At 39.0% G+C, this 24810-nt stretch overlaps 2 protein-coding genes across 3 annotated transcripts in view; both read right to left on the reverse strand.

The window, feature by feature from the left end:
- SRPX (sushi repeat containing protein X-linked) overlaps window positions 1–17167 on the reverse strand; it is a 49717-nt gene extending 32550 nt beyond the window's left edge. Inside the window, exon 1 of one of the 2 annotated variants that reach the window (XM_063305222.1) lies at window positions 16956–17167. In XM_063305222.1, coding sequence (XP_063161292.1) covers window positions 16956–17025 — 70 coding nt within the window. In that variant the 5' untranslated portion in view covers window positions 17026–17167. The remainder of the gene's footprint in view (window positions 1–16955) is intronic. The other variant, XM_063305223.1, reaches the window with a different exon arrangement.
- Window positions 17168–19047: 1880 nt separating this feature from the next.
- LOC134498874 (histone H3.v1-like) lies at window positions 19048–24686 on the reverse strand. Its single transcript, XM_063305226.1, has 5 exons — window positions 24488–24686; window positions 24000–24209; window positions 21856–21895; window positions 21131–21231; window positions 19048–19548 (listed from the first exon to the last, which is right to left on the reverse strand). Exons 1-5 carry the CDS (start codon window positions 24506–24508, stop codon window positions 19330–19332), a joined length of 591 nt encoding a protein of 196 aa, XP_063161296.1. The 5' UTR covers window positions 24509–24686; the 3' UTR covers window positions 19048–19329.
- Window positions 24687–24810: the final 124 nt, after the last annotated feature.

The following is a 24810-nucleotide window of genomic DNA, read 5'->3' on the forward strand; positions in this document are numbered from 1 at the left end:
ATTTTCATTACTCACAGGAAGAAGTGGAAATTGTAGGAACCTTGGAAGAGAGGGACCATATCATTCTAGATGAGAGGATAGAAGGGATGCTCATTAAATTTGTAGATGAAACAAAGCTGAAAAGGTACCTTAGAAGACAGGCTCAAGGTTCAAAAGGATCTTTTTCAGTTTGAATATTGGGCTCTATATAACAATATGTTGTTCAGTTGTGAGAAATGTAAAGTTCTGCTCTTAGATAGTAAAACACACACACACACAGAGTAGGTACAAGATAGGCAGTACTTGGCTTGGCAATAGTACTTGTGAGAAGGATCTGTGTGCCCTGGTACACCACAGATTAAGCATGATCCAACAGTGTGCTGCAGCTGCCAAGAAAGCTAATGCAATCTTGGGTTCCATCAACAGAGGTAGTGTTGAGATCATGGGAAATGATAGTTCTACTCTATACTGTACTGGTCAAACTACACTGACTAATATGTCCAGTTCTGGCTGCCACAATACAGGAATGCTTAGGAACTGAAAAGAATGCAGAGAAGATCAGTAAGGGTGGTAAGGGGCTTGGAGGCTAAATCCTATGGAGAAATTGTAAAGGAACTGGCTATGTTTAGCCTAAAGAAGAAAAGGCAAAGAGGAAACAGGATGAGTCTTCCAATACTTGAAGGGATGTCACAGAGAAGACGGTGTGGATTTATTCTCCATTATACCCAAGGATAGGACAAGAACCAGTGGCGGAAAGCTTTACAGAGGGAGATCTAAACTTGACAAAAGGAGAAATTTCCTAACTGTGAGAGCTAGTAAGCACCAAACTAGACTGCTTCCTGGAGACACGAGTGCCCTATCACTGGAGGTTTCCAAGTAAGGGTTGAACAGAGAGTTGGCCTAGAAGATCTCCAAGGCCCCTTCCAACCCTATGATTTTATGGTTCCTATAAAGCTAATATAAAAAACAAAAACTTTGAAGTTGATAAAATTAAACTGTGATTGTAATGTACAGCAGAATGTATACTATTAATGTCATCCAAATAATTAAACAAGGAGATTAGAAGTCATTAGTTGATTAGTTGATCATTAGTTGATCCCTTAAACTAATGTCTGAATTATGAGACTGTGTTCAAACACAGAACATTGTTCTTACTGCTATGTGGTGTGAATGAACAACAGATACTGTCATGCGCTGCCTGCCTCTGAATAATGCTCAGACACTGGTTCGATGGATCAGGCTCTGGTTTATTCACAGCGCAGTTACAGCGTCGGAAGAAAAAAGCTGAGAGTGACAGGAGCGCGCCGGTGCGGGGTTTAAATACCCCGCGCCGGTCAGCGCCCCCTCACTCGCGGTCACGTCACCCCCCTTTGTCCAATACGTTGCCCTGCCGGTGGGTGAGGGGTTGTGAGGCCCCGCTGGCGTTCCGGGATCGCCCATCATCGGGTTTTCTATTCATCCGGTGATTGCTGTCAGCTGGGCGATCTCCGTTGTATTGGCGCTGATGGCTTGGGTGTGCTCCGTGATCCGTTTAGTTATTGTTTGTTGGCCGTTAGTCGTTGTGAGTTGATGGCTACTTATCTTGAGCCCCTTCTCCTATTTCCTTGCTATTGTCATGTGTGCCATTGCGCTGATGACTTCAGCTCAACGGCACTCATGACAGATACTGGCTGAGTTCACACATCATGCGAAGCCAAAATCTGGCTGATTTTTGGCTTAGTGTGATTGCAAACCTATGAGTATGTTTTTGTAGTTCTATGCCAACTCAACTGGCATGTCCAGCAAACTATGGTTACAAACTCCTGGCTTAGCATTACGTGTGAGAGTCTTTTGTATGACTGAGAGCTCAATTGTACCATCTGAAACATTTCTATGTCATTCTTGTTGATAAACAATACTCAAAACTGCAGGAAACACAACTCACCATATCAGAAAGATATTCTGTGACTAAAAATAAAATTTCTACCAGCAATGCATAGTGTTATATATAGAAGTAGTAGAGTATAAACTCTAATGCTGACTAGCATAGTACTATTACACTAATTGATTCATTACTTCATTCATTCATGGACTGGCTGCTTTTGATTAGTTCTCTGATATCTATGTTTTACTATGTAATATTTTAAATGCAAGGTTTTATATGGGTCTAACGTCATACCTTTATGAAATTTTCTACCATCATATACAAGAATTCAGGTTTTTTTTTCTAATTGGAATTTTAAACCCAATTTAAGTATTATGCTCCTTCCAGTTTGGTAAATGTTCTGTGCACCAACCTGACATGCATGTATGCATTCATATATATATACATATACGTGCATATATATATATATATGAAATGTTTACTTGTTTTAGGTGGCACAAGATTCTTGTTTCTACATTTTCCTCTGATAGTATTTATCCTAGAACACATTACATATGATTAAGAAGAACTGTAGAATGCATTCCACTAACCATTTAAACACCATCCATTTCTATGCCTCTGTGACTTAAAGGAAGAGCTTCCAGGAAGTGATAAGCCTTGATGTCTCCTAGACAGTCATATGAAAAAACACACGGTTCTTATATTTCATATAAGAAGTGCCTGCATGCTTAACACAACAATAAATGTTGTGAAGAATAATATATGTACTGCCATGAAATGCAATATTCTACACAAGCATATACCTCACTGTAGAAATCTGTAATGGTATTTCTAAAGCTGCTCCAAACTATGCTCAGGTACCTACAGGTAGTCCTCGACTTACAACTATTCATTTAGCAACCGTTCAAAATTATGATGGCGCTGGAAAAGTGACTTATGACCAGTCCTTGCACTTAGGACCATTGCAGTATCCCCACAGTCACGTGATCAAAATTCAGGCACTTGGCAACAAGCATGTATTTACGAAAGTTGCAGCCTCCTAGGGTCATGTGATCACCATTTGCAACCTTCCCAGCCAGCTTGCAACAAGCAAAATCAATGGGGGAAGCTGGATTCACTTAACCACCAGGTGATTTGCTTAACAACTGTGGTTATTCGCTTAATGACCACAGCAAAAAGATTGTAAAATCGGGCATGGTCACATGATGCCTCACTTAACAACTGCATCACTTAGCAACCAAAGGTCTGATCCCAATTGTAGTCGTAAGTTGAGGACTACCTGTACTGCCTATGTAAAGTTATAAAGATAAAGATATTTTAAAAGAAAGCTTATCAATCATCATTCAATAATTTGTCACTCTATGCTAAACTAACTTTCCTATAGTCCTAAATCAGATTCTCAACTAATAACTAATTAAAAACAAGAATGTAGCAAGTGTCGCCTTTGCTCCTAAAGCTGGAAAGCCTAGAACATGTATTCCAAATTAGTTTAACTGGGTCAGTTAAAAACCCAGGGGAAAGTCTGGGCCTGGGAAGAAAAAGAGTGCACAGCATAATGCCAGTGGCAAATAAAACATTTTCATATACTTATGAAAACTAAAAAATACTAAAATAAGTTTCTATTTTTTTTAAAAAAACTTCCCTTGTGAGGTCTTTGTAAGTCAATTGAGTGTAAACCTCAACATGTGTTTTTAGTTGTGGCAATATGCCATAAATGTAATGGGAAAAATAAAGATCTGGCATTTCTTTTCCAACTCTTGCTTTTAAAAGTATTTGATTTAAATGCATTTCAATTTATTTGCAAGTAAAGTGCATGAATATTCAAACAATCTTAATGTTTCATTTATTTATACAATGTTTATAAACTCTTTGAAAACAGTGCTGGGATAAAGCTTGTACTATACTGTCATACATAAACAAGAAGATATTATAGATGTTGGTACAGTATGGAACAATAAGGTGTTTATGTGCAAAATAATGTGGCTTTCAGAAGGGAGGGAGGAGAAACAAAATCTTGTTTGAGCACCAGCTGCAAAATATCTGCATGAGTACAGCTACAAGGTCAAATTGTTCAGCAAAAGGTATGGAAGAAAAAATAAAGGCCAAATTATTGGAAGATGACAGAAGCACATCAGAGGGGCTTTTATGAGATGAATTTACAAACATTTTAAAAGGATTAACCTCCACCTAAATAGTACATATATCAATATTTCTCTAGTCTAGCAAACTTTCCTTTACAATTTAATGACAGTTCATTTAACCAAAGTATAAAAGATTAGGATGAGTGTAAAAGACTCTCTCGGGCTATATTGTCCCCTAGAATTTGAATGCACATAAGCCGGTTTTTGTATACAGGTAGTCCTTGCTTAGTGACCACGCATTCAGCAACTGTTTGAAGTTATGACAGCTCTGAACAAGCAGACTTATGGCTGGTCCTTGAAGTTGTGGCCATTGCAGCAATCCCACAGTCACATTATTGCATTTGGGCATATGGCAACTGGTACACAATTATGACAGTCACAGCATCCGGCAGTCATGTGTTTGCCATTTGCAATCTTCACTACTGGCTTCCAACAAACAAAGTCAATGAGGAAGTTGGCAGGAAGTCGTTAAGTGGTGGTCACATGATGTCACACTTAACAACCATGCATAATTTGCTTAATGACAGTAACCAGAACTGCTAGAACTGCCACTATAAGTCAATGTGGTCACATGATTTTTTGCTTTACATCTGCATTGCTTAGCAACGGGGTTCCCAGTCCCAATTACAGTTGTTAACTGACTACCTGTACCAACACTGTGAACCATTTCCAGTGACTAACAAAATCATGGATTTGGCAGGACTGTACTATTGCTGCTGCTACACAGTTTTAAATATCCATGGATCCTTAGTGGAAGGTTTCTGAACTAAACCAGTAGCTGATTACACACGTGACCTATAAATTCTGGACAAAAAGAATTACAATTTCACCAGATGATGATCCAAAGTATTGAGACTCTACTTAAGACTGCAGGGCATAACGTGGTAGTAATTCCATTACAAGAAAACATCCTTCTTATTATACAACCAAGAGAAAAAGAATAGTTTTAAGTCAGTGGTTCTCAAACGTTTTGGTCTCAGGACCTCCTTACATTCTTAAAAATGACTGAGGACTCTAAAGAGTTTTGGTTTATGTGGGTTATATTTATCAATATGTACTATATTAGGAATTAAAACAGAGAAATATTAAAATATTTATTTATTTGACTTCAAAGACCCCCTGAAAGGGTCTCAGGGACCCCCAGAGGTCCCAGACCACATTTTGAAAACCACTGGTTTAAGTCATACTTGTTTAACCATACTCTCCTATCACCAAACTTTTGAACAGTCATGATATAAACTTATTTCTTCAATCTCTCCATGATTCCATGCATTTATATTATCCATGCCTTGCAAGGTCTGCTAGAAAATAGAAGGAGAACATAATTCCACTCAACTAGCTTGCTTATTTGCCTATATGAAATTCCATGCATCAATATGCATACAATTCCTTTTTACCTATGGCTTACAGGTTAATGTATCCATACACAGTTTACTTACCATAGCAAAGAACACTATTTTATGAATTGGCACTATCTTTAGAATGATATATCCAGTCCACCTTCCTTTTCTTAAGCTCTCAGACAGAGAAATATGTATATTGCATTACGTCATGCCCTCATTTTTACATGGGGAGAGAGAGAGCAAATTTTTATACAGTGTATATATATCCTGTGTGGTGTTATTCGTTATATTGACCATTAGGATTCAGTACACTGGGCATTGTAAATATTCTTTAAAATGTAATATAATTGTCTCATTGTCTTTATTTTATTTTCTTTGGACCTCACTGCTTACTATTTTTCTAATCTATGGCCTTGTTAGATGGCAAATCTTAACAGACTTGGGCTGATTTTGAAAAATTAAGCAACATTGGACCTGGCTGGAATTGGATGAGAGTTTACCAAGAAATGCTAAACTGAAAGTTAGACTGGGAAGTCCAAAAACCATTCTGGCAAACTATTTCCATACTGTTGCTGAGAAAACTATATGGACATGTCCATATAGTCACTGGGAATTGAGCTCAACATTAAAAAATACCTTACCTTACTTTTCATGCCCAAATTCATATCTTCATAACCAGCTATTTCAGTAGATGTACTTAATGTATCTACTAAAATAGATTCTAATACAGCCTGAACTTGTATGCTTTCCAGATGTGAGAGCTGACTCCAGAATTCCACAGAACTAATCCACAGTTCATACTATCTGTTAGATGACAAAACTGTTTTAATTTTTTTTATTATACTCTGAAGTGAGATTTATTATACTCTGAGGTGAGATTTGTTTTCCTCAAATTGTTCAGTTGAACAGTACAGTATCAGGTATCTGATATCTGTGGGAGAAAAGAAGCCATTATGGAAAAACCAGTTTTAAACAAAGATAATCCATGTAAGAGTGTTCTTCAGTCTTCTGCAACCAGGCTCCTTCTAGCTGTGTTGGGACAGCAACTCTGAGTCCTAATGTTCCTGGAAGGTCCAGGGTGGGAAATGTTGTTCTGCTTTCTTTATACAGCATTATTTTGGAGTTCACTACCTAGTATTTTATTTCTAAAGAGAAACTAAATTTCAAACTGGATTCTGACACAGGAGATGGAGTCCATTTCTCGTCAAAACTGGGACATCAGCTGCAAGAAGATGGACAGAAATCCTCTTAGAATTGCCAGCTTGTACCACAGTTCTCAGAAGAGTTGCCCTTTGTGGTAAGTTAGAGAGGAGACAGACTGGCTAATACAAACTCATGCTTAGCCATCCATCCCACGCTGGCTGAAATGCTGCCAGACTTTCTTTAAATCACTCAGTACAATGAATGAAGTGTTGAAAAAGACATTAAAGCAGTACAGAGAATTGTAATGTTTTTCTTAAAGACCAAGTTTCAGTAGTTTCCCCCCAGTTAATTAACTAAAGAAAGTTTGCATAAAACGTTACTTTAGTTATCTTCTTCCTCAGGGTAAAAAAGAGAGAGAGAGAGAGAGAGAATGAAAAAGAACATATTCCCTTATCCTTAAACTAAGTACTAGCTTAATAAAACATGTTATTTCAACAACATTTTTGGTCAACAAACTCTTTTTAAAACTGAAAATCATGAAGTTTTTGAAACTAAAATTACTTTAATTCTTTTAAATACCAGTAATGAAATTTTGAAGTTGACTACAAATCATAATTGTAATGACAGAGCTGTCAAAATGGAACAGAATGCAATGTGAATCACACACAGAGCGGATTATGGTCAAGTTAAGTTAAATTTGGGTCATTTGGTGGCAATGGGCATTTTTCAGATAGCAATTTAAATGAAGGTGGATTTGAATAAGTTGTTATTTACTTTGCTGGACAATACAGCCTTACACATATGCATTCTGAACTAACTACCATTGAGTTAAGTAAGATTGATCCACAGGTTAATCAACACAGGACTGCATCCTTATTACTGGACATAATGAAACTTCAATCCTTTATCATTTACCAAAGAGCCTCTAAGAGGACTATTTCCAAACACAGTGACTACAGGTAGTCCTCGACTTACAACCATTTAGTGACCGTTCAAAGTTATGACAGTGCTGAACAAAGTGACTTATGACTGGTCCTCGCACTTACAAATGTTGCAGCCTTCTCCCATGGTCACAAGATCAAAATTCAGGTACTTGGCAACCGGCATGTATTAATGATGGTTGCAGTGCCTGGGATCATGTGATCACCATTTGCAACCTTTCCAGCTAGCTTCCAATAAGCAAAGTCAATGGGGGAAGCCAGATTCACTTAACAACCATGTGATTCACTTAACAACTGTGGTGATTTGCTTAATGACCACGGCAAAAAAGGTTGTAAAATTGAGCATGACTCACTTAACCACCTCACTTAGTGACAGAAGTTCTGGTCCTAATTATGATTGTAAGTTGAGGACTGTCTATTGAAACTACAGCCCTTTTTGGGGGCATAAAGGTATATATAAATATTTGGCTAAATATAATGTGCTTCATATAGTTTAAGATTAGTTTGTTGTTATTTTTACATTTCAGTTTTTACTGATCGCTTTTTTATTATATTGTATTTAAAATAAGTTGGTTGTTTTAATGCGTTGGCATTGTAGAATGAAACCCAGATCAAACTGCTTTTAATAAATAAATAAATAAATAAATAAATAAATAAATAAATAAAACTGGCAATGCTGCACTTCCATTTGTAAAGATGTTGGAAGCAGTGTGCTGAATAATTATTCTGCATATATGAAGTTAATCTAGGATAAAGAGAATTCAAAGGAATCTGAGTAGCCAATATCACCGTAGAGTCACTTCTAATTCTGAATACTTTTTACAGTAGAATTTACTGCAAATGCCACAGTTTATGTTTCAGTGTATTTATTTTTTAATATAATTTTATTAAGAATTTTAATTACAATAGCAAAACTAATACAAACTAAGCTTAGAGAAATAGAAGAGAATGGGGAAAAAAGAATAAAAAGTGCAGGAAAAAAGAAAAAAGTAAAAGTAAAGAGAGAATATAATAAAGAAAAAGAAAAGAAATATATAAAGGAGTGACTTCCAACCTTCATCACAGCACGTATAAACAAATTTAATAACTCTTCACCCACTATAAGGTTAAACAGATATCTCTTCATCCTATATCCCATCCATTATCTATGAGCAAATCCATAAAACACCAACTTTTCAATCCTCATGTCAGCAAAAAGTCTATAAAGGGTTGCCAGAACATTGAGAAAAAAAAAAAGTCTTATTTTAATCTTGATCAAATAAACCAATTTTATATTCCTTACTTTTACTTCTAGCAGTCTTAATCTTTAATTCAATTAAATACTGTCATAGGATTTGATTTCTCTGCAGTTCTTCTTTATCCCATCACACAAATGTCTTCAAGGCTTTAAAAGCCTATTTTTTAGATCCAATAAGAAAACATTTTCCAGGTCATTCTCTTGGTTTATCATCTGTATTTCATTTTTCATTTTTAAAACTTCAGCCAGATTCTTTTCCATATCTAGTAAATCATCCTTTTCCAAATCATTATCTTGGCCTGTCATTTGTAGTTCCACATTCCTTACTTTCTCTAGCTTATCAGATAAAATTAGTTCCACATCTGTCATTCCTTCATTAACATATTTTAGACACAGTCTATCCATAGAAGCAGACATCATTACTGACAGTGTTGATACTGTAGCTACTAACTTCTGGCTCCATTCTTCAAAGATCTCCTTTAATATTTCCAATATTATATTTTTACAGAACGATACATAATGTATCATTCTGTAAGTCCCAGTATTAACTGACATCAAGCTTTGTATTTTTTTTCTTCTGCTTAAAATCTTTAGTCCCCTCTAGTGTCCAGTTTCTAAAATCATCACTTATCTTTTGTTATGACTTGCAACTGCCAGGATAATCAAAATAAGTCTGTTTCTCATGAGAAGTTGTTTATTTTCTATAGTTAATTCCAAAATCTTATCATAAAAGTCAATATTCAAATATTTATCTGGACCCTAAATCCGTTTCTAACTTTCTTAGACCAAAATCTTGTTTAGCTTTTTGCTGTTTATTTCAAACTCTTTAAGTTCTTAAGCTTGTTATTAATTTTTCTTTTGTTCAGAGTTGAAGATAAACTCAACCAATGAAGACTTTTCAAACCTGTCATTCCAAAGGTCTCTAATAGCTTTATAATAGTTAATAGGCAATTTCTGAAAATGATCAGAAAGTGAGATTTGCAAATTTAGTGTCCTTTAGAAGTCTCTGCCATGGTTGCAAGCAAGATAGCTGACCCATGGAAAACTGCTATCCTGCTGTCTCCTCATGAGGAGCAGCCATCCAGAACATGTGTGGGTGATCTCCCATCTTCTCCTTATCTGAAGAGGTTCCAAGGGACTGGTCTACTCACTGGTTCCTTGGTTTTTGCTGCAGTTGTTAGCTCCACTTTCACACAGCTGCCTTCAGTTTGCCATACCTTCCCCAGAAGCCATTTCAGTCTATTTATTAATATTAATTACTTAACAAATTTCAGTTCTTCAGTAAAACAACTGAATTTAATACAGCTAAAAATATCCTAAAAACAGCATGGCATTGCAGCTATAAAACTGATTGACCGCACAGTTGCAAAAGTGTTCCTTTTTATTATCCCAGTGTACAATTTCAGGGTAAGACACAACAAAATTTTCCAAATAGTTATTTCACAGTGATCTCCCAGATATTCTCCTTGCTTTACTTAAGAAAAATGTGCAGCGGTTATCATAGTAGAACCTCATTAATTGTAGTATGCTATTTCTAAAGAGGAAAATGAACTAATTAATAATGAAGTAGAGTATTAGAAAAAAAGCAACTCTTCTAATCCTGTAAAAAGTGAAGGCTTCAGGCAAAATAAAATTGTCCTTCTAAAAGAGGCATGAAATAAGTAAATTATGTTACTGGTTTTCTAGGTTATAATTTTATGTCGATAATTGTTAAGCTGCTTGGAGTCTTTGGGAATGCAGTGGCAGAGGAAAGGAAAGGAAAGGAAAGGAAAGGAAAGGAAAGGAAAGGAAAGGAAAGGAAAGGAAAGGAAAATTGGAGCCCTGGCCGACTTCCTTTTTGGCTAGGAGATCCATGCACACAAAGATTCAGCCACTATAAATATCATTATTGCTATGTAGGAGTCAGAATCATGAATTCAAGATGGGATTGGCTTCAGCATTTGTCTCAACTGAGCAAATCAATTCAATATTTACACAAAGGGTTTTGTATACAGTGCTGTTCTACAAAAAAATACCCACATCTGCAGGCACTTCCATGCTAGGCATATTATGTGGAATCACCAGGCCTTATTCACATATATTCATGGAGAGCTAAGGAAAAAAGCTATTACCTTTGGGCGAGCAATGGCATTTCAATCTAGCCACAACAGCAATGTCTCACAAGTTCTATGGTGCTCTCTATAGTTGCAAAGACTAGACTTTAAACTGTGGGACGGTGTAATTGCTATCTTGCCAGGGTATGTTTTCAATCCTGCTCTTGCATTTGTCTTTTCCAGAATTCTGGGATTCAGAAAGGTCCTTGCAGCATAACAGCTCTCTACTCTCTATTTGGACAGTAAATTATAATGTGCAGAAGTACAAACAACTGAAATGGAGTTCTGTTTTTTATTTTAATAATTTATTTTCAAATTAACTTAACTATCAGAATAGAAAATACGAGAATATGAGAACACCGAATGTTATTGTCTTCAGTCAGTTGAAAAGATTGGAACATAAATGTAAATGCATACACTTAATTATAAAAAACAGTGAAAATTTGTCTTCAGTATCTGTCCTGGCAAGACAATTGTTGAATCATGCCAAAAATAAAAAGTACATGAAAAATTTGGCTTAAGATTATTTAACTGGCTCGCATTATGGCTTCCAGTGAACAATGCACTTATGCAAAGAATGTTTGCAGATCTAAGCAACAGTGTTCATCCATTAAACAACACTTGTATGAATGTAACAGTCCAAGATTGCAACATAAATTAAACATACCTCTTAAAAGTCTTTTCAGCCATTTAACTTAAGTAAATAAATCTAGCTATTCTAGCAATACTGAACAGCCTTTAAAAGCCTTTATTATTGCTTCATATGCATCTTCTATTTCAAAATTGTACTTGGACCTTTCATGTGTTTTAGTTTTACATGAACTAAAGTATCTGAAGAAATTCCTCTTTGGTATGTTCTTACCTGTCCCTGAACATCATATTTAGAGAAACTGCTCTGAAAAACCTTCCAGGCTGGCTTCTCAGTGGCAGCTTCCAGTTGTGGGATTTCCTCCCCACTGGCATACTCCTACCACTGATTCTATTGTCTTTTTTCTGGGAGGCAAAGGTGAGTACATTTTTTCAGATCTTTTAATCTACTGTACCTGTATATTAATTTTAAAGGTATATGCTACATAGGAGCTTTTAAGTACTCTGACAGCTGCTTTCATTATGTATTAAAAAAAAATCCCTTCTCACCCCTATGGGTGGTATGTGTCTTCCTCAACCTCGGGTCCTCTACCAGAGGCCTGGGGGTTTGAGGGTTCTGCACAGGATCTTAGCTGTTCCTAGCACTGCACTATTCTGGACAGAGAGCTCTGATGTTGCTCCTGGAATCTGTTTTAGCCACTCTCCCAGCTTAGGAGTGACAGCCCCAAGTGCTCCTACCACCACTGGGACAACTTTGGCCTTCACTTTCCACATCCTCTCTAGTTCCTCCTTCAGGCCCTGGTATTTCTCCTGCTTCTCATACTCCTTCCTGATGTTGCTGTCACTTGGCACCACTACATCTATCACCACTGCTGTCTTCTGGTCCTTGTCTACTACCACAATGTCTGGTTGATTGGCCAGTACCTGCCTGTCTGGATCTGGAAGTCCCACATGATCTTAGCCCTGTCATTCTCCATGACCTTCTGTGGAATCTTCCATCTGAACTTTGGAGGATCTAGCCCATACGCTGTGCAGATGTCCCTGTACATAATGCCAGCTACTTGGTTGTGCCGTTCAGTGTATGCTGTTCCTGCCTGCACCTTCCACCCTGCCACTATGTGTTGGACTGTCTCTGAGGCCTCTGCACTGTCTGCACCTTGGGTCCTGTCTAGTGTGGTAGACCCCTGCTTCTATGGATCGGGTGCTTAGTGCCTGTTCTTGTGCTGCTACGATCAGTGCCTCAGTGCTATCTTTTAGTCCAGCCCTTTCCGGCCACTGGTGGGATTTCCCAATGTCAGCCACCTCAGCTATCTGTCGATGGTACGTCCCATGCAAGGTCTTGTCTTGCCATGGCATTCCTCTGCTTGATCTTTCTTCCATGTCTGCTGCTGCTTCAGGCATTCTCTCAGCAGCTCATCTTTAGGTGCCATCTTACTGATGTACTCCTGGATGCTCTGGGTCTCATCCAGGACAGTGGCTTTGACACTCACCAGACCCTGCCCGCCCTCTTTCTGGCTAGTGAACAGACTCTGAGTGTTTGACTTGGAGTAAAAGCCTCTGCACATTGTGAGGAGCTTCTGGGTCTTCACATCAGCAGCCTCCATGTCCTCCTTTGGCCAGTTCACTATACTGGCAGGATATCTGATGACTGGCAGGGCATACATGTTGATGGCATGGATCTTGTTCGTCTCATTGAGCTGGCTGTTTAGCACCTGTCTTACTCTTTGGTGGTACTTGGATGTTGCTGTCTTCCTTGCCTCCTCATCAGGGTTCCCATGTGACTGTGGGATACCAAGGTACTTGTAGCTGGTCTGTATGTGTGCTATGTGACCTCTGGTAGTTCCACCCCATCAGTCTTATCTACCTTCCCTCTCTTTACTACCATCCGGCCACACTTCTCTAGTCCAAATGACATCCCAATGTCCTCGCTGTTGATCCGCGTCAGGTGGATCAGTGAGTTGATGTCTCGTTCACTCTTAGCATACAGCTTGATGTCATCCATGTAGAGGAGATGGCTGATGGTAGTTCCACTTGTATCCATATCCAGTTCTTGTGATAATCTGGCTGAGGGGGTTCAAGCCCACGCAGAACAGCAGTGGGGACAGTGTATCACCTTGGTATATGCCACACTTGATGGCCACTTGTGCGAGCTGTCTTGAGTTGATTTCTAATGTTGTCTTCCACAGTCCCATTGAGTTCTTGAGGGAGGTCCTGAGTGTCCTGTTGACTTTGTATAGTGCCAGGCATTAACAGATCCATGTATGTGGCATTTAGTCATAGGCTTCCCTGTAGTCAATCCAGGCTGTGCTCAGATTGGTCTGTCTAGACCTCGAGTCTTAGGCGACTGCTCTGTCTATGAGCAGCTGGTGTTTGGAGTGTCTGGTGTTGTTCCCAATGCCCTTCTGAGCTGTGCTGGCCTATATAGTCCTGCAGCTTGGCGGCTATGATGCCTGATAGGACTTTGTTGTGGGGAGGCAGGTTATTGGCTGGTAGTTGGATGGTGTTGTTCCCTTGTTGGGGTCTTTCATGATCAGCACTGTCCTACCCTGTGTTAGCCAGTCTGGATGGGAGCCTGCTGCTAGCAGTTGGTTCATCTGTGCTGCTAGGCATTCATGCACCGCTGTTAGTTTTTTTAACCAGTAGGTGTGGATCATGTCCAGGCCAGGTGCTGTCCAGCTTTTCACGTTCTTGACCCGCTGTTGGATGTCGCCTGTGATGGTGACTGGTTCCTGCTCTGGGAGGTTTCTGTGGTCTGTCCTCAGGTCCTGCAGCCACTTTGCACTGGTGTTATGTGTCTTCTCTTTCTCCCATATGTTCTTCCAGTACTGTTCAGTTTCTGCTGTTGGTGGCTCTGCTGTTACTGTGTTGTTGCACTGCAGCTGGGAGTACACCTTGGATGGTTCTTTGGCAAACAGGGCATTTATCTTCTTGGCCTCTGCTTCTCTAGTATATCTCCTTAGCCTGGTAGCCAGTGCCATGAGCCTTTGTTTAGCAGTCTCTATGGCTTCAGATGGAGTCAGGCCCTTGTATTTTTTCAGTAGCCAAGTCTTATCCTTAATCTCCACATCCTTCTGTAGCTCCACAAGCTGACTAACTTCTCTCCAAGTTGCCTTGATCTTAGCCTCCAACCTCATTTTCCAGGGGGGGTATGTACTACTGTTCTTCTTGATCATGTAGCCAAGCATCTCCAGGATTACAGCAGCTGTAGCATTTACTAGTTCGTTGGTTTGAGTTATAGTGATAGTAGAGATTGTCATGAGGGTTCTGTTGGCATCTTCTAGAATACAGTACTATCTGGTGGTACTTCTCCACTGAGCCTTGGTAATCGGTCTAGAGAGTTGACTGTAGCTAGTTTATCCATGACCTTTTTTGCTTGCTTGCTTACTGGAGCTTATATACCACTCCAATCCAAGTAATGTGTTTATTTTATTGTGCAATTATTACTCAAACATTTTATCAGTGATTTTAATGTAGTACAATTTTTACCACGGAAGATTTTATTTGAAGGGCAACTTTCAAAGTTTAAAAATAGTGAACTAAGAAATGTCCTTAATGTGATATCTTTACACATATAGGGCCTGATTACTTGAGGGACTACCTGTCTCCAGTTATTTCTGCCCATCCAGTGCCCTCCATTAAATGTTGTCATCTTGTGGGACCAAGGAAGCATGCCTTCTCTGTCATAGCCCTTGCCCTCTGGAACAGCATCCCCTTGGAGATACGGTACGTATGATTTCTACCCTCCTTGGTTTCCAGAAGTCCTTTAAGACCTGGCTCTGTTCCCAGGCCTGAGGTTAGGGTATCTGCAAAGCCCCTGTCAAGACTTTTTATTTTTTAAGTTGTGAATGCCCTTGTAGTCCAGGCATGTTGTTTTAGTTGTGTTTTTAACTTTTGTACTGCATATATTGTAAGCCACTCAGAGTCCTTCTGGAGTTGGGCAGCCTTAACAAATCAACTAAGCAAGCAAACAAACAAATAAATAAAACATTTTTAAGAAAGACCTTACATGGGAACTGATTCATATCAAAAACCCAAAACAAAACGACAAAATGGCAGCTGGGGCAGGGCATTTATCCTTTCATAAAATAGCTATCATGTGGGAGATATGTCTGCTCAGCATGTGATGGATTTCTAAATGAATCACTGGTTTCTGCCTCCAATCCTTTTATTTCCTGTAAATGCCTTGGGGCTTAATTTCAAAATAAAGTTTATGCTGGAGTTTGGTGCTTTAATTTGCAACATGTCAGTTTCCTCTGTTTGTTTTTTTAAATGTGTCAAATCAAGTCCCCAGTAAGCCTTTCAATTTCCTGCAGAAGCTACTGATCAGCAGTGAAACCAGGGCACAGTTAGACTTGCAATTACAGAGCCTGATAGAATCATGAGTGTGCTTAGCAGCACTTTAATGTTTTATCTTGTTCATCTTTCCATTCAGTTTTTGTTGGAACTGGATTTAATATTGTTTAAACTTTCTTGAGTGAAGGGCAATATTTAAGTTTAGTAAATAAATCCTATGAGGTAGATCATTTTAATACCCACTGTATAGAATTAAGGCTAAGAGACAGTGACTTTACCAAATCCACTCCACAAGATTATGACTTGACAGGAATTTAATAGTGATAGTAGTAATCGTAGTAATTTTTATTTTGTGAGCACTTATATCTAAGCACAGTACAGTAATCTATTCAGAGACATAGCAGATAAGATGTTTGGACCAAAAGATCCTATACTGAATCTGTATAATCAAAAAGCTGCAACTATCCTGAATGAAGAAGTGATGGAATTGTGAACATTAAAATATATGACAGTCTCACACACAAACACACAAATTGGCTTAGTGTTCTGCACAATAACATGTTTGTATGCATCGCAAGATATGATGGTATAGCAAATCTAATTTTCTGATATGGTTTAAAATATGACATCAATCATGAAAGAGCTCTCAGAGTAGTGAGACATGATTCCTAAATAGGGTTACTTTATTCATATAGTATGGCAGAAATATCCCACTGAGAACACACAAGCTGGTACAAATTCAAGAGGCACGAATCTTGATTAACTATTGACCAGATATTCAACTGAGTGCCAATATTTTTACACTGGGTCCCTGAGTAGAGGTGATTGTGGTTCAAGATAAGGTGCCTACCTATGTTTCATTCATCAGACAAGAGCCAGCACCGCATTCTCCTGGTTGGCCAACTGTACTTGCTTATCGTTTAAGGGATCGTTTAGGGATCGGAGTAGCAGTGACCACTGACAAGAGCCAGCGCTGCATTGCTCGCGCTGCTCTCCGGCCAATTTGGCCCGCTAGCTGACTGGGAGCAGAGCTTCCCGGGCATCGACAACGCTTCCAGGCGCCTTCCAGGAGCAATGCCTTCTTTCGCTCCGGAAATACCAGATGCTCCTAATGCGAGAGTGTGACAGTCCCACGATGGGCGCATTCTTTTTCGGGCAGGCGTCACACAAGAGGGAGCATTCCTAACGCGCTTCCTCTTTCCAGAAGTGGCCGCGGTCGAGGCGCGGCGGCTATTTTATAGTCTCGAGGGCTCCTCGTCGGACCTCGGGACAGGGGACGTCTCCTTCCCTCCCCTGCCGCTCCCAGGAATCGTTCCCAAGCACACACTCCTACCTTGGTACGCGAGGCTGAAGCGCGAGCCCACCGCCAGCAGAACTGCCAAGCAAACTGAAGCGCCCCTCATGATCCTCGGCGGCTGAGAAGTCGGGCCCCCGCCGCTCCAAGGCTCGCCGGAGTGAAAAGCGGGAGTAGGGGCGGGGGTGGGACGGAGACCTTCGCCAAGCAAACCGTGGGGCGCCCTGTAGAAACTCCTCCCCTGCGTCCTCTTCCCGCCGGCGAAGCGCACTGAAGCTTCCCCTGAACCCTCCCTTTTCTGCCCCCCACCCCCACCCCCACCCCCACCCCCACCCCCGGACGGTGTTGCAGGGAGCCTGAGGCCGGACGCCGTAGGTGCCTTCCGAGGGCACGCGCAGCGCCGCGTCCAGCCCGCTCTGCCAGAGGGGGTAGCGCCTGTCCACACATTCTGGGAGTGGCGGCGTTTTTTCCGAGCAAAAAGAAGGCTTTAATAAAACCTTCACCACGCAGTTCCAAATACGCTTTTTTCTCCACTCTCTTGCTCTTTACTTTCTGAAGAGGCGGTGGAGGAAATGTTTGGAGAGCGCTGGAGACCTCCATGAAGTTGGTAGGAAGCAGAAGCCCCTTCTGCCCCGACACAAAGCAGCCCCAGCAGCCTGCCTCGGTCCTCCTCCCCGGCCAACTCTTCCTGCCCTCAGCGGTCACTCGCTGGCCAGACCACAGGGAGACTGCAAACCCAAGCTCTCTCTGCTTCTGACAGACTTGAGACCACTGCAGAATATTTTTAAATTCCTGTCTATTGTCTTTCCAGTAAGGTGCACATTCCAGCGCTGTGGCTGAAAAGAACAGAGCATTCCCTAGAGCATTCAAGAGAAGAAAATCTGACATCATAGCATGCTTCTCACTAGCATACTTTTTTAGCCTCCAAAGCAGCCTTTCTCAATCTTTTGACCCTGGAGGAACCCTTGCAATATTTTTCAGGCCTCAGGGAACTCCTGCACATTCAGGCTCAAATATAAGTAGGCCAGAAGTTCCAAAATTATTATATTTGTTTCATGCGTAGGCCTGTTCCACACTGCATCAACAGAGTTCTTAAGCTAAAAATAATGAAACTTACGTCTTTACTGTGTAGTTGCCTGAATTTGAAATAATTTCTTAAATAAATCGTGAACACCCAGTGACCTCTTGCAAAACCCTGGCTGAGAAACCCTGTTGCTCCAGAGTAGCTAAGTGACTACTGTAAGGAAGAAGGTGCTGATTAGATAGGCTAGGGAAGAAAAACTTCATCCAGTTGATTTGGCGTGGCAGGCTAAATGATGTCTAGAAGGTTGTCCTATCCCTTGGCAAAAACCACCCAGTCATGTCATTCACTCACCAGACTGGCAATTGCAAATTGGGAGGGGGGGCATATAAATGGTTTAAATGCATAAATAAAAAGCCCTGCACAGAGGAGGAGGAGGGAGCCAGAATTTCTAGCTTCATCTTGCACAAAATCCTTGTTTGACAGCTTGAACAGATGAGGTCATCAGGCAGGCAGTGTTATCACCTTGCCTGCAGAGAATGAATCAACCTTTTGGAAAGATGCAGCCATATGTGAAAACACTCTTGCTGGGGTATTTGCAAGCCTGGCTTATACAAATCAGGGCTATGCAGTGAGACAGATTTGCATGGGAAAAGCCCAAAAGCAGATTGCATCCAAGGCGGTAAGATAATGGAATCCTTGCTTTTGATCATTGGCTTCAAAGGCTTGTACCAGCATTCTGTTCTAAATTTCCAGGTTCCAGAGGCAACCAAACCAGTGTTATTGTACAGTAATCCAACCATGATGGAACAGAGATCAAAACTGAGTCAGAGCTCAAGTCAATGTAATACCAAGAGTGAAAGTTTCACTGGGCTGTAGAAACCATTACTTATACATTACTTTAAAGTTATAACCATTACTTTAGTAAGATTATACTAAATTATCTTAACTGGTTTTATGGTTTGCAAATGTTCCCGTTTGAAGGTAAGACAATCCAAAGAATAAGCACTTTCATAAGCTATTCCTCTGCCTATTTCTAGCCAAAGGAGTATTTACAACAAGCACATACGGTTGTACCCTTTTAGGAAAAAAAAGTCACAGTCCTTATTCTAACTTCTGATGTACAAAAATATATTTTATTAAAATCACTGAAAGTTAGGGCCACAACACATCAATAAGACTGTGTTACCCATTTTGTTGCAGTAGCTAAAATTATGAATACAAATAAATATTGGAAGGTTGGTCCAAATTAATGTAGATCAGTCCCAAAATGCTAAATTTTACAAAAAAAAATACTGTAATCATTACATAGATGCCATTATTGTTTCCATGTATAAATTGCAGTATCTGCTTGCAAGACATCACGTATTTACAAGCCCTATACATTCATTACTAAAGAATTATACATGTAGAGGATGACTTTCTGTTCTGGTATGTTGATGGTGATCCCCTTTGATTCTTCCCAGTATGGTTCTGGTTTTCATCTTTACTCTTTTCAGCAGATACACTGGCTTGATTTCCTGTATCCTGTTCACCTTGAGGTAGCTTTTCGCTTTCATCACAGCTATGTGCATTTTTCTGCTTCATAGACCTTCGTTTAAAAAAAGAAAACTAAAACACAGAAAGAAAATAACAATGCATATAATTATAAACAACCCTGAAAACAAATGAATAACATTAAAAAATGCTATATAAAATAGTTAAAAAGAAGGCAGCCTGAAGACTTTATCCATACTATTTTGAAATACTATGAATCAAGAATATATATTTGCAATTCAGATCATGCAATCTAAAGAACATCCCACTGAATTCCAAGGATTTACTTCCAAATAAATTTGCATTATATTTCAAACTTCAGCCATTTAAGTACTAAAGCCAGCAGAAGTAAGATAAAGGAGTAAAGTTCCCAGTGAATTATTGTAACAAAGTGTTATGCAACCACATTATAATTGGTAACAGATGTTTGTTTACAACATTCAAGTAGACTGCAAAGCATTATGCTCACAACATAAATAGAATTATGTCAACAACTTACTTTGCTTTCAAACTAAAACATTTCATTTGTAGCTCTTTTGTTAAACTATCCTATCTGTTGTTTTCTAATTTGGCTAAATTCCTTAATTTCCTTCCATCCAAACTGCACAAGTCAGGAAGTAAATGCAAATCTTGAATGTTTTGTAAAAGTTTGTAAAAGGCCCAAGTATCTTAGAAATTCACATATGATATAACCAGATGATTGTTCACTTAATTTTTTCAAACATGCATGAACATAGCACACATTTGCCATACTGTATTACTTTAGACAGTAGGGAACTGATTGCATATTTCAATATTGCATTTTTTTTAAAAAAAAAATTGGAGCTGGAAAATTAGCATATTATTGAGAAAGCTGGGCTAAAACATTTGGGTAGACTTAAATGACGTTTTTCTGCCAATAGAAGCAGAAATCAGAGGGGGAAGGTTTTATTCAAATGCATAACTCTTCCATCTCTGAAGTCTGAACATAAATGGTAAAAAGTATCACAGTATTTCCCTTTGCCTCCCTATTATACTAAAGAGGCTCAAGATGGGGCAATCTTGAATTTCCTTCTCATGCTTTCCTATTTTCTCATGCTAAGCTCATGTTTTACTAATGGTTGCTGCATATTTTCTTCAAAGCCATCTCTGTACTCCTCTACAGAAACCTTCTCATGCACCCACTTGAATGTACGTTAGCTTCTATATCACTCAGGACCCTCAGGTCCTCACTCACACAGAAGTCATCTGGCTTCATTTTTTTCAGGCACTTCAGTTGAACCTCTGAGAATCTGTAGCAGTTAATATTGTCTGAGTGATGTTAATGGAGTGGTAATGCTGGACTTATGTGGAGCACTCATCTATTAATCGTTCTAGATAACTAACACCTAAAATTTCAGCATAGCTGAAATGATTCCAGGTTAATAAAAAATAGCAAGGAGACTAGCCACACTGAACATTGTGTATTCAAGTGCAAGTTAGCATTCTAAACCATTAGCAACTTTCTACTGAAATTAATATAAATCTAGTGGATCATAACCCAAAAAATTTAATTATATGAAATATACAAATGAAATGGGATAGATAGGTCATTACACAGCTCCAGGTATGCATGTCACATATGGAATAATTTTCCTTTTTGATGTTGTTGCAAATTATCATATTTTAGTGTTTTTACCCTTTTTGCCTTATCTAGTAGTCTTCCAGATGTTCTGTCTTGATTGTCTACAATTGCTTGTGAAGAATTATTCTTTGTATGAATCTCAGCATTCTCACATGCTAAAAATAATACAATAAATCAGTCATTTTAGAATATCTTTGTTTAAGTCACGACCTTCAAGTGGTGAACCATTCAGCTAATAAGGTATTTAGTAAAGCACAAATTGTACAGCCAAACCTCAGGAATTTTTGTTTTATTGAATGGATGACTATTTTTAGTCTACTAGTTTTGTTTTGTTTTTCACTTGAACAACATGCTTATGACAAAGGGGGTTTATATTGGTGAGCATATAAAATATTTGCCTAAATACTTAGAAGCTACAGATGACAGGGAATACCTACAAAAAAGGAAGAAAACTGCAAATAGCCTTTCCAGTAAGGTCCTAAACCACCTTTTAGTAGAGACATTAAGCAAGGCATCACCCAGGAATATCTGAAACTTTCCCATCTGCATTCAGTTGCCATCACTGTATCAGAAAATGTGTGACGGATAGCTATGCTGCTAAACTGGAATAGCAGAAGCCTTGACAGAAGAGGCTGACATAAACATCAACCTAGAAAGAGCTACTTGTAGAAACAGAAACTTTGAACAGAATACTTCTAGAAACAATGCCTTTTGAACAGAACTAATCAATATTTCTAGAAACAAAATAATGAAAAAGAGAAAAATAAATTCTCTCCCACCTTGTTTATCTGGGTCATTATCTGGAATAGGGTTATCTTTCTAAAAGAAAAAACAAGCAAAACATCTCCAAGAATTTGTAAAATTATTTTTTTATTACATATAAGTACATAAACATATCCATCACACTGTTCCCTGCTCAGCTTAAAGCTGCACTGCACTTGCCAATTTTGCTGACTATCACCTTTTGTATCTTTCATTCAGAATTCTGTTAAGTCCAAGGCATACTTAACAATCTATCTCTTGTGTAGTTTTTGCATTCACTTTTGCTACCTGTCCCTTTGTAAAGGGAAACAGTAACATCATTATTTCAGCCTTCAGACATAGATACAATGTCCACACAGTACTCCATAACTAAGCCACACCTGTATTTTAACATTTCTCCAGTTACACCATTTTCACCTTTTATTCCTCAGTGCTGTAAAGCAAGGTGGACAGCCATTTGACATTGTCTTATTACTCTCTCTGCTCTGCCAGTGGGCCACAGGGGATACAGTAGAGTGGTCTGAGCCAAAACTGTAGGATTTTGTTTTTTTGCTTTGGGGAAGCTTTCTAGGAGTCTAGGAGGAAAAAATTAATTTTCCCCAATGTAAAAAAAACACACACACAGATTTCTCTCTGAATGTTGGAATCTTACATGATGTTTTGGATCTTAAGCCTCTGCAAGGCTAAAAAAAAAAGAAGTCTTATTCAAGTTGAGCTTGACTCCTGGTGATTACATGGATACTTCCATACTGTGTCCTTGACAGCAATACAAAATTAGTCTATGACCACTTTCTTCCACAATTTATTTCTTGTTTACTTTCCCATGCTAAACTACTGACCTGATATATCCTGCTGGTTACCCATCCAAGGACTAACTAGGCGTCACCCTTCATAGCTTTTCTGAGATCTGTCAAGATCAGCTAGCTCTGACCTGCAAGATTTATTAGAGAAAACCCACTAGAAACCCAACCAATCCCAAACCCAAATCAGAAATGTTCAGCCTCACCAAATTTGGAGAGCCTGGAAGCCATGAATGGAGTGCTGAGCAGTTTGCATGCAGCTCATGGGTATGAGTTTCTATCTCTGCTCAAAATGTTAAGATACTCAAGATGGGACACTGATAATGTTAACATATATGCATAAAAGTAGAAAAATCTACAACAGAGTTTTCTTGAACAGTTTGCTCTAAGGTAACAGTACAAATATGATTAACAATACAGGGCATGAGCCCTTCCTTCCCTTTGTCTTTTCTTCCTCTCTGGGATTTGAGGCAACTGAATTAGCTGGACCAAATCTATGTTCCCACTATAACAGCAGAATGTTTTCTGCACCTGGGTATGATGGGTGGATAAGTGCACAGAGGGGAGATTGCATTCAACTGTTGGAAAGCAGGAAAAAAGAAGGTTGCATGCAAGAAGAGAGGAAAGCAAGAAGCACCAAGACAGCTTGGTGCAACGGTCAGTTGGAGGCATGGAAAAACTGGGCACTGAATTGAGTGCATGAGCAGCTGAAAGCTGACTGGAGCAGCAGAGCCTTCAGCCATGCAAGTTTGAGAAGTGCCAATAGGCAGCTGGTAACAAACCTTTCTCCTCCCAACCAAAGACTGACAGACTGAGGGATGATAATGTCTCTGCAGCAGTTCAGGGCATAGACAACCAGTACTTTGCTGAACGTCCTATCCTGCATCATAGCCAGCCAAGCCTACTTGGCTAAACACTGGCTAAAGGATGGCTAGAGCTCAGGTGGAAGTTTTTTTCCACAATCCACAGCCAGGAGTGCAGCCAAAAGCAGGGATAGCTAAACTTGGTAATTTATACAGTGTTGGAAATTCAAGCCTGCCTGGAAAGGTAAGGGGCAAGAGAAAAAGCAATTTACAGTATAGAAACCCATAAAACTGTAGATAAGAAATCCTTAAGGATTTGATTAATACTGAAATTCATAGACATATAGGCAAGTAAGTAAATAGTTATAGTGAGAAGATTTAGAAATAAGTGGGTATCATCAATTTTGTTTAAAGAAGAGTTGCTATTTTTGTATAATAAATTTTCTCCTGCAGTAAAAAGAGAAAAAACATCCTACACTGTGGTCTATATTATTCCTCCAAAAAGAAGCTGTTATAATTCCAAAAAAATTCAGTGCTGAAAATAAACAAAACATTTACCTCCATTGTTTCCATATTTGTAACATTCTTTTCCTCATTTTCACATAATATACTGCCTTGCTCCTCGTCAAGTGCATGATCATCATAATATTCTGTTGCATCTTGTTCTTTCTCCTCTTCTTTTTCACTATCTTTGTTTTCATCGCAGTCTTTTTTATTCTCATCCTCACTGCTAGCACAAGTCTCTTCCTCATCAGATGTTTTTTGATCCTTTGATATGAAGACAGACATTTTATTGCTAAGTTTATGAATCAAAGCTTCATATCTCCACATCAAACTTACACACTGGTCTGACACTGCAAAATAGAATTTCACCATTTAAAGAATTTTTAAAAAAGAAATAATAAGAGCTTCATTTACAAAAAAAGGCGGGGGGAGGGAACCGGCAGAAGACAATTTTACAGTGTAACTAATATTGCAATAGATAATGAGATAGATAGCATCTCATTCTCCAAAAGCTTAATCCTGAAAATGAACACACAGTTTACCTCTATTGTTTCTACAGCCATCTGATTTTCTTCATTCTCAAAAGGTTTACTGCTCTTTCCCTCATCTTCAGGAGTCTGATCAGTCTTAAATTGTTTTTGTTGATGTTCCTCTTCTTCTTCTTCAGTATTATGACTACCACTTCTATCTTCCTCATCAGATGATTGTTGATCCTGTAATGTTTTTTGAAGACAGATATTATATGTATGTCAGAATGAATAAAAGCTTCTATCATTACATTACAGATTATTTTATGCAGGTCAGATAATGTAATTCACACCTTCACCATTTAAAGATGTTTAAAGACCAGAACAGTTTCATTTAT

This window comes from Candoia aspera, chromosome 5, assembly GCF_035149785.1.
Source record: "Candoia aspera isolate rCanAsp1 chromosome 5, rCanAsp1.hap2, whole genome shotgun sequence".
NCBI classification, from domain to species: Eukaryota; Metazoa; Chordata; class Lepidosauria; order Squamata; family Boidae; genus Candoia; species Candoia aspera.